General features: G+C 47.7%; 1 protein-coding gene across 4 annotated transcripts in view; it reads right to left on the reverse strand.

Annotated features, from left to right (window-relative positions):
- NIPBL (NIPBL cohesin loading factor) overlaps positions 1 to 16,480 on the reverse strand; it is a 1,214,062-nt gene that overhangs the window by 598,205 nt on the left and 599,377 nt on the right. For all 4 annotated transcript variants that reach the window (XM_029578690.1, XM_029578673.1, XM_029578682.1 and 1 more), the window contains 2 exons: positions 13,415 to 13,643; positions 6,121 to 6,272 (listed from right to left, as the gene is read on the reverse strand). In XM_029578690.1, coding sequence (XP_029434550.1) covers positions 6,121 to 6,272; positions 13,415 to 13,643 — 381 coding nt within the window. The remainder of the gene's footprint in view (positions 1 to 6,120; positions 6,273 to 13,414; positions 13,644 to 16,480) is intronic.

Genomic DNA, 16,480 nt, shown 5'->3' on the forward strand with positions numbered 1-16,480 from the left:
CTTTCCGTATCTGAAGAAAGGGGTGGGCCTCTGGACTGATCTGTGGTATTACAGGAATGAAAATTAGCAGGTAAGAACCAATTTTCATTTCCTGAACATACCCAGATCAGTCCAGAAAAGTGGGATGTACCCAAGCCACCCTACACTGGGCGGGAACCCGAAAGACCCGCATGCAATACACTCTCACCAAAGGACGATTCATCATCAGCTTTAACGTCCAAGCGATAATGTTTATTGAAAGTGTGTAAAGATGACCAGAATGCCGCCCTACAAATCTCCTGAGGCGACAGTTGATACTCCACCCAAGAGGTCGCTTGTGCCCTGGTTGAATGTGCTCTGAGACCCAACGGCACTTGACGCCCTCGGGAAATGTAGGCGGAGCTGATGGCTTCCTTAATCCAACGAGAGATGGTCGCCTTAGACGCCTTGTCACCCTGTTTGTGCCCCCCAACAGGAGAAACAAGTGATCCGAACGTCGGAAATTATTAGTAACCTCCAGGTAGCGCAGCAAATACGCCGGACATCCAATAGATGAAGGTCCCTGCCCTGAGAGGAATCTCGAGCCCAGTGCGGAAAACCGGGAAGATCCACCACCTGATTGACATGGAAGGCCGAAACCACTTTGGGAAGGAATGAGGGAACTGTGCGCAGGGAAATTCTATCATCATAAATCTGAAGAAAGGGATCGCGGCACAACAATGCCTGCAATTCTGAAATCCGGTGGGCTGAGCAAATAGCCACCAAAAACATTGTTTTTAAAGTCAGATCCTTCAACGAAGCCCTGCGCAGAGGCTCAATTGGGGGATTCGCACAGCGCCCGGAGAACTAGATTCAAACTCCAATCGGGACATAAAGGCTGGACAGGCGGACGCAAATGTTTAACCCCTTTGAGAAAACGAGCAATATCCGAATGGACAGCTAGACACACACCATTCAACCGATCTCGCAAGGCGCCCAACGCTGCCACCTGAACCCGAAGGGAATTAAACGCTAACCCCCTAGCGAGTCCTTGCTACAAAAATTCAAGCACCCGGATGACGTCCACCATCAACGGATTGCAGGAGCATTGGAGACACCATGCCTCAAACAGCTTCCAAACGCGAACAAAAGCCATAGACGTGGCTGGACGGCGAGCCTGTAGGAGCGTGGAAATAACCTGCTCAAAATAACCCTGCAAGCGTAAACGTAGCCTCTCAAAAGCCAGGCCACGAGAGAGAAGTGATCCTACCGATCCGAAAATATGGGCCCCTGATGGAGAAGATGCGGTAGATGAGCGAGTTGCAACAGACCCTCTAGGGCCAGGCGAATCAGATCCGCAAACCACGGGCGACGCGGCCACTCCGGCACCACCAGAACCACCCTGCCGGGATGGAGTTCTATGCAACGAAGAAGTCGACCGATGAGGGGCCACGGAGGAAAGGCGTACAGAAGAATTCCCATGGACCAGGAACACACCAGTGCGTCGAGACCCACCGAGCCCTGCTCTCGCCGACGGCAGAAAAATCTGTCCGTCTTCGTGTTCGCCTTGGTTGCCATCAGATCCAACTGCGGCACACCCCACCGGGCGCAAATAAGATTCCACACATCGCGAGACAGTTCCCATTCCCTGGGATCGAGCTGTTGTCTGCTGAGAAAATCGGCCTGCACGTTCTCCACTCCCGCGACGTGAGAAGCTGCAATTCCCTGGAGATGGCGCTCCGCCCAGGCGAACAGGAGGCACGCCGCGAGTGCAACCGCGGGACTTCTTGTGCCCCCTTGGCGGTTGATGTAAGCTACTGTCGTTGCATTGTCGGAGAACACGCGAACCATGCTGTTCTGTATCCAGGGGAGAAATGCCTGTAAGGCCAGCCGTACCGCTCTCGTCTTGAGCTGATTGATGGACCAGGACCCCTCCGTCGGAGACCAGAGCCCTTGGACGGTTCTGTCTGCACACACTGCTCCTCAGCTGGACAGACTGGCATCGGTGGAGATTATTATCCAATCCGGAAGATCCAAGTCCACTCCCTGTTCCAGATTGTCGCACGACAGACTGAGTCTGGACTCGGGAAGTAGCGGCATTGGGAGATGGAACTGTTCCGACACCGGACTCCAGCACAACAAGAGCGCATGTTGTAACAGTCGCAAGTGAGCGAACGTCCAGGGCACCAAATCCAAGGTGGAAGCCATGAAGCCCAAGACTTGCAGATGATGCCACACTATGGGCTGCTCGCTCTGCAGGAGAGCATGAATCTGTTCTTGCAACTTCCGCAGATGATCGTCCACCAGAAACACCTTGCCTTGTAATGTATCGAATCGCGCTCCTAAGTAAATCAGCTTCTGGGTGGGTTCCAAATGACTTTTCTGCACATTGATGACCCACCCGAGTGACTGTAAGGTGACCATCACCGTATGGACAGACCGTACGCACTCCTCCCGAGACTTGGCGCGAATCAACCAGCCATCCAGGTAAGGATGGACCAGAATACCCTCCTTGCGAAGAAAGGCTGCTACCACCACAATAACCTTGGTGAAAGTCCAAGGAGCTGTGGCTAGGCCAAACGGAAGGGCTCGAAACTGGAAGTGCTGACCCAAGACCTTGAAGCACAGGAACTGCTGACGATTCATCCAGATCGGAATATGAAGATACGCCTCCGTGAGATCCAGGGACACTAGAAACTCTCCCTTTCGAACCGCCGCCATCACAGTCCGTAGGGTTTCCATACGAAAACGAGGGACCCTGAAACAACGGTTGAGTTTATGCAGATCGAGGACGGGATGAAAAGTGCCCTCCTTTTTTTGGACCAAGAAGTAAATTGAGTACCATCCCCGTCCCTGCTGTGCTTCCGGCACCGGGACAATGGCTCTGATGTCGAGCCGCCGCTGCAGGGTATCCTGTACCACCTCGCGTTTGGCGCGAGAGAGCACATGAGACTCCACGAACATTTCCCGGACTGGACGCGCAAACTCCAGGGCGTAACCGTCCCTGATCACCTCCAAGACCCAGTGATCCAAGATTATTCTTGCCAATTCCGCGTAAAAGCCGGATAATCTGCCTCCGACAGCTTCTACAACGGAATGGGTGCTCGTGGCTTCATTGGGCGGGTTTACTGCTACCCGCCCTGAGGTGTCCAGAGTCCCTCCCGGATCGGCGGTCACCGCGAAAGGACTGTTGGCAACCCGGTGTCGACTTAGGACCCGCCGGAGCGTAATACCTGCCAGATCGAAAACGGCGAGAGTCCCGAAAACGAGCCCAAGGGAGAAAAACTTTCTTGGTCACTCTTCTATCCTCTGGCAACCTATTGCCCTTGGACTCCCCGAGGAGCTTGACCAACTGTTCTCTCCCCAAAGAGAAGCTTACCCTTGAAGGGAAGGTTACACAGTTGGGATTTTGAGGAGAGATCCGCTGCCCAATTCCGTAACCAGAGAAGGCGACGAGCAGCCACCAGACACCATGACCGAGCTGAGGTCTGAACGAGGTCGTTTAGCGCATCTGCTCCATACGCAATTCCGGCTTCCAAATGGGCCAGCTACAACGCTCCACCGTCGGCGTCTGCCGCATTAGTACTTGCCTCTTGGACCTAGCACAGGCACGCTCGTTGCATAAGACTAGCGCAGACTGCCGCTCAAAGGCTCAAAGCGGCCACTTCAAAAACCCGCTTCAACTGGATCTCCAGATTTCGGTCCTGCATGTCCTTTAAGGCGGCAGATCCCGCCACGGGTATCGTGGTCTTCTTTGTGACCGCCGAGACGGCCGCGTCCACTTTTGGAATCTTCAGCAGGTCCAGCACCTCTGACAACAGCGGGAAGAGCTTTCCCATCACCCTACCCACCTTTAAGCCCGCATCCGGAGTATCCCACTTGCGGGTCACCAGCTTTCGGACTTTCTTAGGCCATGGAAAAGCTGTTGATGGTCCCCGAATACCATCCAGAACCGGATTAACCCATTCATTATCGGAATCCTCTTGCGTAACCTTAAGACCGAGGACATCCAGTTCCTGGGGAATAAGCGGACGAAGCTCATCTCGCTTAAACAGGCGGACAACAGTAGGATCATCACCCTCCACCGGAGGGAGGTCATCCTCATCAGGATCATCTGGTCCGGATCCGCACCCGGTAGCTGCGCAGATCCGACCCCCAGACTCGGAACTGGTGCCGCCCCTGCCCCAAAACCTGGGTCATGGGGATCCCCGCGACCATCCTCCCCAGGACGAGAGCGGACCACCGGGAGCTGCTGGGTGGCTGCAGGACGTCCCTGCTTCAGAGGGGGCTCAGCGGGATCCCCAGCGCACCTGGGTCTCTTTACGGAAGTCTGTCTCTGTGCCAAAAAGGCCTGATGCATCAACAAGATAAACTATGTGGGAAAAATCTCCCGCGTCTACCTCCCCATCTGGGAGGTCCTGCAGGGCCGATTCCCAAGTCCCCAACATCGGATCTATTGCCATGGGGACCAAATCGGGAGGGGGGAATCCTCTTCTTGTTCAGAGTGTCGTGAGTCACCACCCCCGAAGGGCCTTCTAAACCGGAGCAGTCTGGGCACACGACGCCGAGTTCAAATTCTGCCTGCGCGCTCTACAGGAGCGGCAGACCGCCGATTTTCGTGGCGCCATGCCGGGCCGCGTAGCCACGCGGTCAGAGCAGCTAAGGGAAGAAAAAAATAGGCCCGAGACCAGCAGCTGCGTGAGCACCACCGGCAGCATGGGAAAAAAGAATAGAAAAATAGAAAAACAAGGCCTCTGCGAGGAACCGCGTTGTTCAGCCACCCGGGTGCTGAAAACGCTGCCTGGACCCGGTACACAGACTGTCTACCTTCACTATCAACCCGGAGCCCCGGGAGAGGAAGGAAATAAAACTGCGAATGCTCAAAGCTGTCCCCACAGCCTGCTACACAGCAGGCTCCCTCGGTGCCGACTCCTTACCTCAAACTGAAGAGACTTTTTTTTTTAAATTAACTTTAAACAGCTAAACTACTGAAGCCTGCACTAAAAGGGGTCGAGGGAGCAGCTTCGGGGGTAGGAAGACCAGGAGCCCCCGGCCTGTACATCCCAGGACAGAGCGGGCGAAACACAGTCAGGGGTGTTTAACCCCCCCGGATGCCCGGCTTCTACTGAGAGACAGCCCACGAAGGTGCCTAACACCTCAGGAAGCAAACGAGAAGGAAAAATAAAATAAATTTCCTAACTACCCTGAAAAAAACTAAGACTGCAGGAGATGCACCCTACCACCTGCTGGAGTCAGAGAAATACTGAGGGACTGCGGGTGGCAGTTCTAATTGTTCTCTGACTCCACCTGCTGGTAGGAATACACAACCCATTTTCTGGACTGATCTGGGATGTTCAGAACAGTTATTTACTCTTTTGGATAATAGTAAGACTAGGGGGCACTCCATGAAGTTAGCATGTGGCACATTTAAAACTAATTGGAGAAAGTTCTTTTTCACTCAACGCACAATTAAACTCTGGAATTTGTTACCAGAGGATGTGGTTAGTGCATTTAGTGTAGCTGTGTTTAAAAAAGGATTGGATAAGTTCTTGGAGGAGAAGTCCATTACTTACTATTAATTAAGCTGACTTAGGAAATAGCCACTGCTATTACTAGAAACAGTAGCATGGAATAGACTTAGTTTTTGGGTACTTGCCAGGTTCTTATGGCCTGGATTGGCCACTGTTGGAAACAGGATGCTGGGCTTGATGGACCAAGGGGGTCCATCAGCCTTGGTCTGACCCAGTATGGCATGTTCTTATGTTCTTAAAGGAAGAGAATATAATAAAGAAAAAGGTCACAAGTGCAAACATTTTCAATAAGAAGCTTAAGGAGAGAGAGAAAATCCACATCCTTTTGCACAAGCAAAAGAAAAAAAAAAAAAAAAAAGACTGATCAGACTAATGTGACAGAGGCTGCATGGGAAAACTTGTACATGCTCAGAAAATCCTTCTCAGTTTTTCTGAGCTGAGAGAGCTTTTCTTTTTTGGTACTTTCGGATGTCATCATCCACTTGAGTTCTGATTATTGTCTTGCTTATTCCAAAAGAATTTCTGTTTTCTTAATCCAGTTTAAACTACTGTAAAATAAATCCCCAAACATCCCCCCAACCAAACATCAAGCAAATAAACAAGTAACCAAAGTAGTATGAAGCAAACTTGCCTGTAGAATTGTTGTGTCTGTAAGCAGCTGTATTTCCAGCAATTCTGCCAAACTGCTTACAATGTCACAAACTTTGTTATACAACATCACTATAACACGTTGTTTGTGGGTAGAACACTTGGCTCGTTTTGCTTTTGAACTTAATAAACCTCCTAGATATGAAAAGGAAAATTATTTTAAAAAGTGAAAGTTATAATAGTCTTTATATTGCCTTTGTTTTAAAATCATATAGCAAAGTTTAAACGCATAACGATACTATAATGACATGAAGAAAAGCCTGCAGTTATAAAATTTCAATTAATCAAATATACACACACACGCACACTCCTTTTCCTGGAAGAGTCGGCAGTCGCATACGTGCCGGGGGGGGGGGGAGGAATTTTCTAAACTACGAGTGGCGACATAATCGGCCAGTTCCCAGTTCCCTCCCAGTCTGCTCCAATTAAGGAGCGGACTGGGAGGCAACTTCCCTATAGCCCTTCCTACTCTGCCTCCCTTTTCCCCTCTCCTCGCTGACCCCTAAAACCCCTTTCCCTACCTTTTTTTTCTTTATTTCAGAACTTACTTCATCTGAATAGATGAAGTAAAAGCAAGTTTGCTTACCGTAAACGGTGTTTCCATAGATAGCAGGATGAATTAGCCATGCTGTATGGGAACTGTCAATCAGGGCCCAGGAGGCGGAGCTTCCTAGCAGAGTTAGATCTTTTTGATCCTCTGCGGCTGCGTGAGGGTTCCCGCGCAGCAGTAACGGTTTTCCTCAGTCTGTAAATAAGCTTGAGCGTAGCGGGAAAAAAACCACGACTGACAGGGAGGTGGGCGGGTCAGCATGGCTAATTCATCCTGCTATCTACGGAAACACCGTTTACGGTAAGCAAACTTGCTTTTTCCCGTCGATAGCAGGGCTGAATTAGCCATACTGTATGGGAGTCCAAAGCTCCCGTATACCTCGAAATGTTGCATTTTGTTATGCGTGATAGTGTGTCAGTCGTGGCTATTATCCAGAAAAGGTGCATATAACTGATTGTCCCAGTGTAGCATCTCCCACCGATTGTCTATCTATGCAATAGTGGGAGGTGAAGGTATGCAGCGAAGACCAAGTGGCTGCTTTACAAATATCCACTGGTTGAACGTTCTGTAGGTGAGCTAATGATGCGGCCATAGCTCTTACTTGATGGGCGTTTGGCCTTGAAGAAAGTTCTGTTCCCTGAGCAGAATAGCAATATCTGATGCATTGCGCTATCCAGCTAGAGATGGTACGCTTCGCTACTGGTACTCCAGGAGCGTTTGGGTTGAAGGATAAGAACAATTGAGAAGATCTATTGAGGGAATGTGTTCTTCTCTTATAATATGCTAATGCCCTTTTGCAATCTAGGGTATGTAGTAAGCGTTCTCTATCATTGGAATGAGGTTTGGGAAAGAAAATTGGTAAGTCAATGGTTTGATTGAGATGGAAGGAAGACACTACCTTCGGAAGGAAGGAAGGATGAGTGCGTAGTACAACTTTATCATGGTGAAACTGTAGATAAGGTTCGTAATGAACAAGGGCCTGAAGTTCACTGACTCGTCGGGCAGAGGTGATCGCCACCAGAAACACTGTCCTTCCACGTGAGGTATTTCATATGCGCAGATTCCATGGGCTCGAATGGATAGAGCATGAGTTGTTCCAGAAGTACATTGAGATTTCACACGGAATCTGTGGTTTCGACACTGGTGGGCGTAAGTGCAGGAGACTTTTGAAGAATCTAGAGAGAAGCGGATGTTCTGCTACAGAGTGGTTATCTAGCGGGCCGATGATACGCTGCAATCGCACTAAGATGGACTCGAATCGAGGAGGTGGCCAATCCCGATTCGTAGAGAGAGTGTAGATAATCTAGCAAGGCTGTTGGAGAACAGTCTATGGGCGAAAGGTTATTTTCCCCACACCAGGTCGAATAACGTTTCCATTTGAAGGAGTAACTTCTCCTGGTGGATGGCTTCCTAGACTCGAGAAGAATGGTTTGTACCGTTTGGGACACTCCTTGTTCAGTCAATAATGCCCGTTCAATCTCCACGCAGTCAGGTGGAGTGATGAGAGAAGCGGGTGAATGAGAAGGCCGTCGTCCTGAAGGAGAAGGTCCGGACGGTCCGGAAAGCGGATCGGCTCTTCTATCGATAGACATAGGAGGTAACTGTACCATGGTTGTCGCGGCCACGCAGGTGCTATGAGAATGAGTTGACTGCGGTCTGCGATGCATTTCTGTAACGTTTTCGTGATTAATGGAATCGGTGGAAAAGCGTAAAGAAGAGTTGGGTGCCACGGAATCAGGAAGGCATCCTGAGACAACCTGTGCTGACTGGGTCTGATGGAACAAAATTGAGGCAGTTGAGTGTTGAGTTCCGTGGCAAACAGGTCTATTGTTGGGGTACCCCAACTGTTGAAGACGTCCTGCAGAACCTCGGGATTTATTCTCCACTCGTGCGGATGAAATATCCGACTCAGTCTGTCCGCTCTCGTGTTCGCAATTCCCGGTAAGTAAGAGGCCTGTATGTGAATGGAGTGCCTGTGGGCGTGGGCGAAGATCTGTAGTGTCTCTCTGCAGAGGGACCATGAACCGGACCCGCCTTGTTTGTTTATATAGAACATGGCTACCTGATTGTCCGTGTATATCATGACCCTCCGACCTCGAAGGTAGTCCTGAAAGGTGAGTAGGGCATTTCGAATCGCGAGCTCCAAAAGATTGATTTGTAACTGTTGCTCGTTGTGCGACCATAGACCTTGCGTCTCTAGAAGATCCAGATGAGCCCCCCAGCCTTTTCGCGAAGCGTCTGTGGTAAGGACTGCATTGTGAGGCTGAGGACTGAACGGAGCTCCCTTGCTCATTGTTGGTAACTTGAGCCACCAAGTAATGTCCTGCTTCATTTGATTGGTTATACACACTCTCTTGTGTAATGGTTGAGTGTGTTGTGTCCACTGACGTTTCAGACCCCACTGAAGTCGTCGCATGTGGAGTCTGGTATTGGGGACTGTGAAGTTCGCAGCTGCTAAGTGTCCCAGAAGGCGTAGCACTGTCCGGGCCGTAGCAGTTTGCATGCCCTGTAGTGCTACTAGTAATGAACAGATTACCAGTCTTCTGTCCTCCGGAAGGAAAGCTCTGGCCTGACACGTGTCCAGACGTGCACCTATGAATTGTAGAATTTGTGAGGGCTGTAATTTGGACTTTGGGTAATTGACTATTAATCCCAATCGTAGTAGACAGGTTAGCGCTATGTTGAGATGCGATTCCAACAGCACCGGATCCGATGCTACTACCAACCAGTCGTCCAGGTAAGGGAATATTGTCAGTCCCTGTAAGCGAAGATGAGCCACCACTACGACCATGCACTTGGTGAATACCCTGGGTGCTGCTGACAGTCCGAAGGGTAGCACCCTGTATTGATAATGCTGGTTGTGATACTGGAAACAGAGGTATTGCCAACAAGATCGGTGGATTGGGATATGGGTATACGCATCCTTGAGGTCTATTGAGCACATCCAATCCCTGTGTTGTAATAAGGGAAGGATGGATTTTAAAGATACCATTTTGAACTTCTCCCGGACTAGGTGTTTGTTGAGGTCTCTGAGGTCCAGAATGGGTCGAATGCCCCCCGATTTCTTTGGGATGAGGAAATATGGGGAGTAAAACCCCCGGCCCTTTTCTGCCTGGGAAATCGGGTGAATTGCTCCTTGATGAATCAGCGTGGTCAATTCTTGGGCCAGTTGGGGTTGACAAGGTTTTCCCCCCCTCAGGGGAAAATGAGGAACTATGGGTTTGGATAGGAAGTGTAGATGATATCCCTCTTGAATAATGTCCAGAACCCACTGATCTGTTGTGATGGATTTCCATGCATCGACACAAGCGGTTATCCTGCCCGGAGGGTGTTGTGGTAGCGATGGCGGTAGCGGTGGCAGTGGAGTCAAAAAGACTGAGCAGTCTTGGCTGGAACTGCTGTCTGCTGTTGTTGTTGTGGTTGCCGCTGGGTTCTTGGCTTTCCTCTCCTCTGCTGTTGTTGAGGAGGATTGATAGGAGTTTGCCTCTGGTAAGGGGCAAAGGACTGTTGTCTATAGTTCTGGTAAGATCTATACGGTCGTCTGGTGTACGGTTGTCTGCGTGATGGAAAAAATCGTTTCGCAGATGATGGAGCTGCTAGCGATTGGACTGCCAGCGCCTGATCTTTGAGTTTGCTCACGGTCTCGTGTAAACGGTCCCCGAAAAGATTATCGCCTGAGCATGGTAAGTTTGCCAATTTTTCATGTAGATCTTCCCTGATGGCACTAGCCTTTAGCCACGCCAGTCGTCTGGCAGAAATTGCCATAGCTGAAGCTCTTGAGGAATTCTCAAATCCCTCATACACCGCTCTCAGCATATGACGCGTGCATTCCTCCATATCTGAAATCGGGGACGGAATGCTTTTCCCTCCCACCGTAAACATGCCCTTGGTGGCTTGTAGACACTCGTATAAATATTGAACCATATAAAAATGGTGATGATTAATTCGAGATGTAAGCATTGCGTTTTGATAAATTCTTTTCGCAAAATCGTCTAGACATTTGTTATCTTTGCCTGGTGGAGCCGAAGTATGCGTCTTTGTTTTCTTATACTTTTGCAGCGCTGACTCTACCACTATAGAGTCATGTGGTAATTGTGGAATGGAATACATGGATGGTTTCTGTAGCTTAAATTTTAAGTCCGTCTTCCTCGATACTGCTGATAGAGTATAGGGGGTATCCCACAATTTCTGAAGAACACTATGTAACACTGAGTGTGGTGGTAAAGCTGACGGCTCCCCGGGGGCATCGAAAATTTTTAATAATCCAAACGTTTCCGCCCTTGGTTCTGGCAATTTTTGAATATCTAATTTCAAGATATTACCCATCTTGTCCACAAATTTAGGATACGTAAGATCCTCTGGTGGGGAGTATGGTTCCGCTGGTTGTTCCGGTGGGTCCGAGGGGTAACCCGTAGATGAATTCGGCGAGGAATGCTGAGATATAGAGTCTACGTGGTGGGATGGAGAGGTGGGATATACCAGTGGAGAGTGAGCTTCTGAGGCCGGTATATCCCGTGGAGTTTGCGGCGGAGTTTGTGCTGTTTCCCCTGGAACCGTAGATTCCGGAGGAAGGATATATGTTGATCGCAGGGATTCGAAGAAGCCTGCTAGAGACTGTGTAAGGTCCCAGAATGCCTTGGAAGTGTGCTGTGGCATTGACGGCCGTTGTACACCCGTAGGTGACCGTGATGGAAAAGGAGTGGTGTCCGTAATCTGATCTGAATGGTCACTCCAATTAGATTCACTGTGACTCCTGGAAAGTCCCGAGTGCACAGTGTTGGGGGACTGAGACGATGAAATAGGAATCACCTTGTTAGAGGAGTAGGCCAAACGAGAGGAAATACTCCTGTAATGAGAGGATGAAGAGGAGGAAGATCTCCTATGTAGACGTGCCCCGTGTTGTTTCCTGTCCTCACCGTGATGTCTTTTCGAGGAGGGCGATGATGTCGAACGATGGTGGCGTCTCTTTCTTGAAGAGGAGGATCTGCTGTCCCTCGACCCCCGGTCTGAAGTTGGTCTGTGGTGTTTCCTTACTTCCCGAGAGTCTTGTGGTCCCGAGTGGGCAGATACTAACTCCTGGATAGGGTTCAGTATTGCAGCAGGTTGAGGGTCTGGAGTGGACTGCTGGTTCACAGCCGGTGCCTCCCGATCCCTAGAACTGTCTAGTCTACGTTTCTTATTGTCCGCAGATTTAACTGATTGCGGACCGTGAGTCTTGTCAGAAGTCAACTTCACTCTACTCGAGCCCGAGTCTTCTGGAAGTTTATGTTTGGGCGCCGGTCTCGGCTCCGTGAGTTTCGGCGCCGGTTTCAGATCCCGGTGTTTCGCAGTGGACCCCGGCTCCGGGGGTTTTGGCGCCGATCCTTGCTCCCGGGGCTTCGGCGCCGATCCCTGCTCCGGACGCTTCGGCGCCCGTTCCGGCTCCGGATGTTTTGTCGGCTGTGCCGGCTCCGCGTGCTTCGGCGCCGAGTGTCTCGGCTCCGGGCGATCTGGCGCCTTGCAAGTGTCCGGGTCCGTCTGGTTCCCTGGCGCCGAGTGTGTCTTCGGCGCCAGTTGTTTTTTCTGCGCCGATTTTGAATTACTGGGCATTGCCTTACTGTGCTCCGATAAAGTTCCCCCCTCCGCTTGGGGTTTTTTCGGCGCCGATGACGACCTCGGACCCGCGGCCTTGGATAGTAACAAGGCTCTTACCGGATTTTCTCCTCGAGGTCTTTGGGAACAGGGTTCAGTTAGCTTGAATGGCTCCTGCTTCCCGACGTCCTTCGTTTTTGAGGGGCCAGGTCCCTGGTCCTCGATTTCCCTGGGCCTTCGTTTCGCGTCCCTTACCTTCGGGGACTGAGGATCCCAGGAGGACGCTCTCTTTAACGGAGAAGAAGGTTTTGACTTTGGTGCCGGCGATGACTGCGTTGTTGAAGTTTTTTCTTCCAATTCCAACCAACGGTAGTTTCTATGACGCCGCGCCCTAGGTGACATGCGTTCGCAGTGTTCGCAGTCGGCTTGTGGATGCTCGCGCCCGAGGCATCTATAACAACGATCATGCCCGTCTGTGACGGACATGATCTTGCCGCAAGGGCAAGGCTTAAAGCCCGACTGCTTTTTGGACATTTTTTTTTTTTTTTCGCTCTTCTGAGGAGAAGAAGGGCTCCGCGTGCGCTCCCGCGCGCGGAAAAAAACAGACTGAGGAGAACCGTTACTGCTGCGCGGGAACCCTCACGCAGCCGCAGAGGATCAAAAAGATCTAACTCTGCTAGGAAGCTCCGCCTCCTGGGCCCTGATTGACAGTTCCCATATAGCATGGCTAATTCAGCCCTGCTATCGACGGGAAAGTTCTGTACGCTGGCAGTTGATCTGCACACGCTTCCCCAAGACAGGGCCTATTAGCCATTATCCCTGTCAGTTCCCTTCCCCGCCCGCCCCTTTTCTGTCTGCCAGCACTTCTGTGCGCATCAGCAGATACGCGCGTGGCTGGCTCGTTTCTAAAATGTGCTTGACTCGTGCACGGCCCGGCCACGCGCGACTCTACTGGATTTTATGTGTGCATGCGTTTTAAAATTCAGCCATATATGTACAGTTTCAGAGTTTCATTTACTTCAGAATATTTAGTGAAGGCTGAAACTATTTCTTTTTAGATACTAAATAGGAGAACCAAGTGAATAATGTCTATATTTATTTTCTATTTTACGTATCAGTATACACATTTTCAAACATGCATCCAATTTATACTAACCACCATGTGGATCTACTCTGTAGACAGGATCATACTGTGGATATAATGTATTCTGTAAATGAAATTTAGTGTACTGAATAATTCTTTCTATCACATCTTCTATATACACGGCTTTTGGCATATTTGGTGATGTCATAATGTTGATTGCTGTAAGACAGGCATCAGCTGATTTGGTGACTCTCTCCATAATCAGATCACGCCACAATTTTTCCTCATCTTCTGTATCATTCTACAAGGCAAAAAAGCTGCCATTAGAAGGAAGTTATCTACCAAACAGAAATGTAATTTTTAAAGTGTATACCAACACACACCCATGTCCTTGTTCTTTTTTTTTTTTTTTTTTTAAACTTAAAGCATATATTGATTATCATTTTGTTAAACATTTATAAGGCCATCTTCAAATTTGTATAAACTAAAACATTTTTGTCTTTCATCAAAATTAAAATAATTCTAGAACTGATTACCATTAGAGTGGTATTTAACTTTATGATTTCAAAGAATTCAGATATAAATTTTTTAATTCCCTTATAAAAGAGATGCTGTTTTATTTGAAAACAAAGAATACAGTTGAAATGGAACACCTTCAAACAAACAAACAAAAAAAACCCAATTCGTCCTGTAGTCTAGTTTGGTACAATGGCTCTCCATATGTTATAACCCCTACTAAAACACATCACGGCTCTAATGTGAAGAAGGGACTTACAATCTTGGTTCTAACAAACTAACATTTTTTGTCCCTCAAAGTAAATCTTGTACAATATTTAATGAACTAAAATATTCTAGTACAACAAATTGCCTTTATAATGAATTTGTAGTTGGTTCCCAATCAGTCCATCCATGGAAGATGAAATGCTATTTAAAAGGCTGAAACAGGCTTTGTAGTAAAAATAAAAATTGAGTATTTTAGTTTCTCTTTAATGATGTGTAATAGCCTTAGATCATATGGCTTCAGCACATGTAAACATTTGACATTCTACTTATAACCCTAGATTAAATTATTTGGTTACAAAAAAACTCTCTAACTTGAAAGGTATCACAAAGGAAGCATTACAGCCAAACATGACAAAGGAATACAGAAGTTCCCCATAGAATGAGAATATCTAACAGTTGTAGTGGACCTAGCTTTTCTAACAGGCCGATACAGTAAAGTTCGTGGGAGAGCAGGCGAGTGCCCACTCTCCTGTGCGCGCGATTCACTAAAACAAATTATTCAAATTAGGGCCCGCGGTAAAAAGAGGCGCTAGGGACACTAGCGCGTCCCTAGCACCTCTTTTTTGACAGGAGCAGCGGCCGTCAGCGAGTTTGACAGCAGATGCTCAATTTTGCTGGCATCTGTTCTCAAACCCACTGACAGCCACAGGTTCGGAAACCGGATGCCGGCAAAATTGAGCGTCCGGTTTTCAACCCGCGAGATTTAAAATTTTTTTTTTAAATTTTTAATTCATTTTTAACTTTTGAAACCTCCGACTTAATGTCACCATGATATTAAGTCGGAGGGTATACAGAAAAGCAGTTTTTACTGCTTTTCTGTGCACTTTCCCGGTGCCAGCAGAAATTAACGTCTACCTTTGGGTAGGCGCTAATTTCTGAAAGTAAAATGTGCGGCTAAGCTGCACATTTTACTTACTGAATCACGCGGGAATAACTAATAGGGCCATCAACATGCGTTTTCTACACGCTATTACCCCTTACTGAATAAGGGGTAAAGCTAGCACGTCGAAAACGCAAATCCAAATGCGGGTTAACAGTGCGCTCCAGAGCGCACTGTACTTATCGGCCTGTAAGTGTGAAACTTTTCAGCTTCATTCCTTCAAGAACCTGTGAAGCTGCTACACTTTGCACACTATAGTGTAATAATCAACATTTGGTGACTCCTGAGTTCATTTCAATGTACTCATGCACTGGATGTTTCCACAGCAAAAAGTGTTAACAAATTTAAACAGCAGACACATCCTATAATTACTCTCAAGTAATTGCAGGCTATGAATATCAGCACCAAATATAAATCTACATTCAGAATTCTGCCCTGTGCAGTCTCATTAAGAAAAAAAGATAACTAGCTTTTCTCAGCGGCATTTTTCTCATTCACTCTTTCAACTGTAGTGGAAAGAAAACAGCTGATCCTAATAACTAAGGAGGAGTTGATTTGTATGTAACAGATGTGTGGTAGAAAGTGCGCACTAAGCTTGGGTGTGCTGTGTGGTAGTAGACAGTGGATTTGACAATTCAGAGAGGTGCAGAGCTGGAGTGAATTGGACAATAGAGAGAAAGTACAGGGAGGGAGAGAGGGGCAGAGTTTAATTTCCATACAGAGAGAGAAGGATGAAGCTGGAATGGGGTGGAGCTGGAGAGTATAGGGAGGGAGAGGCAGAACTCAATTTGCATTCTGGCAAGGTAGGCACGGACAATTTTTCTTTTTATTATAATTAGATTTTTATTATAGTTAGATTTTATCTCATTATTGCTGTATTTGTTTTGGTTTTGCATTGATTCCCATACACATATTTCATGTGATAAGTGGTCTATATATGTAAATAATGTAAATTAAACTATAAGTCAATGCATGCTGAATTGCAAAATGAAGAGCACTGCCACAAACTTTACGTCAATTTATAGAGAGGAGGGCATCACTATTAAAAACACAGATTTAAAAAACCATCTATATAATAACCTTCAACATATCTGATTGGAATAGAACTAACAGTTACTATACAGCACTGCTAAACTTTCAATTTATGTAGCCTTTAATGTAACATTTATTTTTATAACATACTTTACCACTGAAGTTCTCCAAGTGTGGATCAACTAATACAATACAAAGCATAAAAATATCAATACATTGTATAAATCAGCACAAAATAAAACAATAACCTTTAAACCAATTCTTAGTTTCCTCTATAAAACTTGACATTAATTGGTGAAAATGTATGTCTTGAATGTTATGCATTAACAAGGAAGCAGCTCTATATCAGAAAAGGTTTAGACTTAACTTTTTGGACATGCTTCAAACCATGCAGGTGAGCTGACACCTGAAGTACTATCCAAGGTGCTAGGTAGAAAATCATC

This window comes from Rhinatrema bivittatum, chromosome 1, assembly GCF_901001135.1.
Source record: "Rhinatrema bivittatum chromosome 1, aRhiBiv1.1, whole genome shotgun sequence".
Lineage (NCBI taxonomy): Eukaryota > Metazoa > Chordata > Amphibia > Gymnophiona > Rhinatrematidae > Rhinatrema > Rhinatrema bivittatum.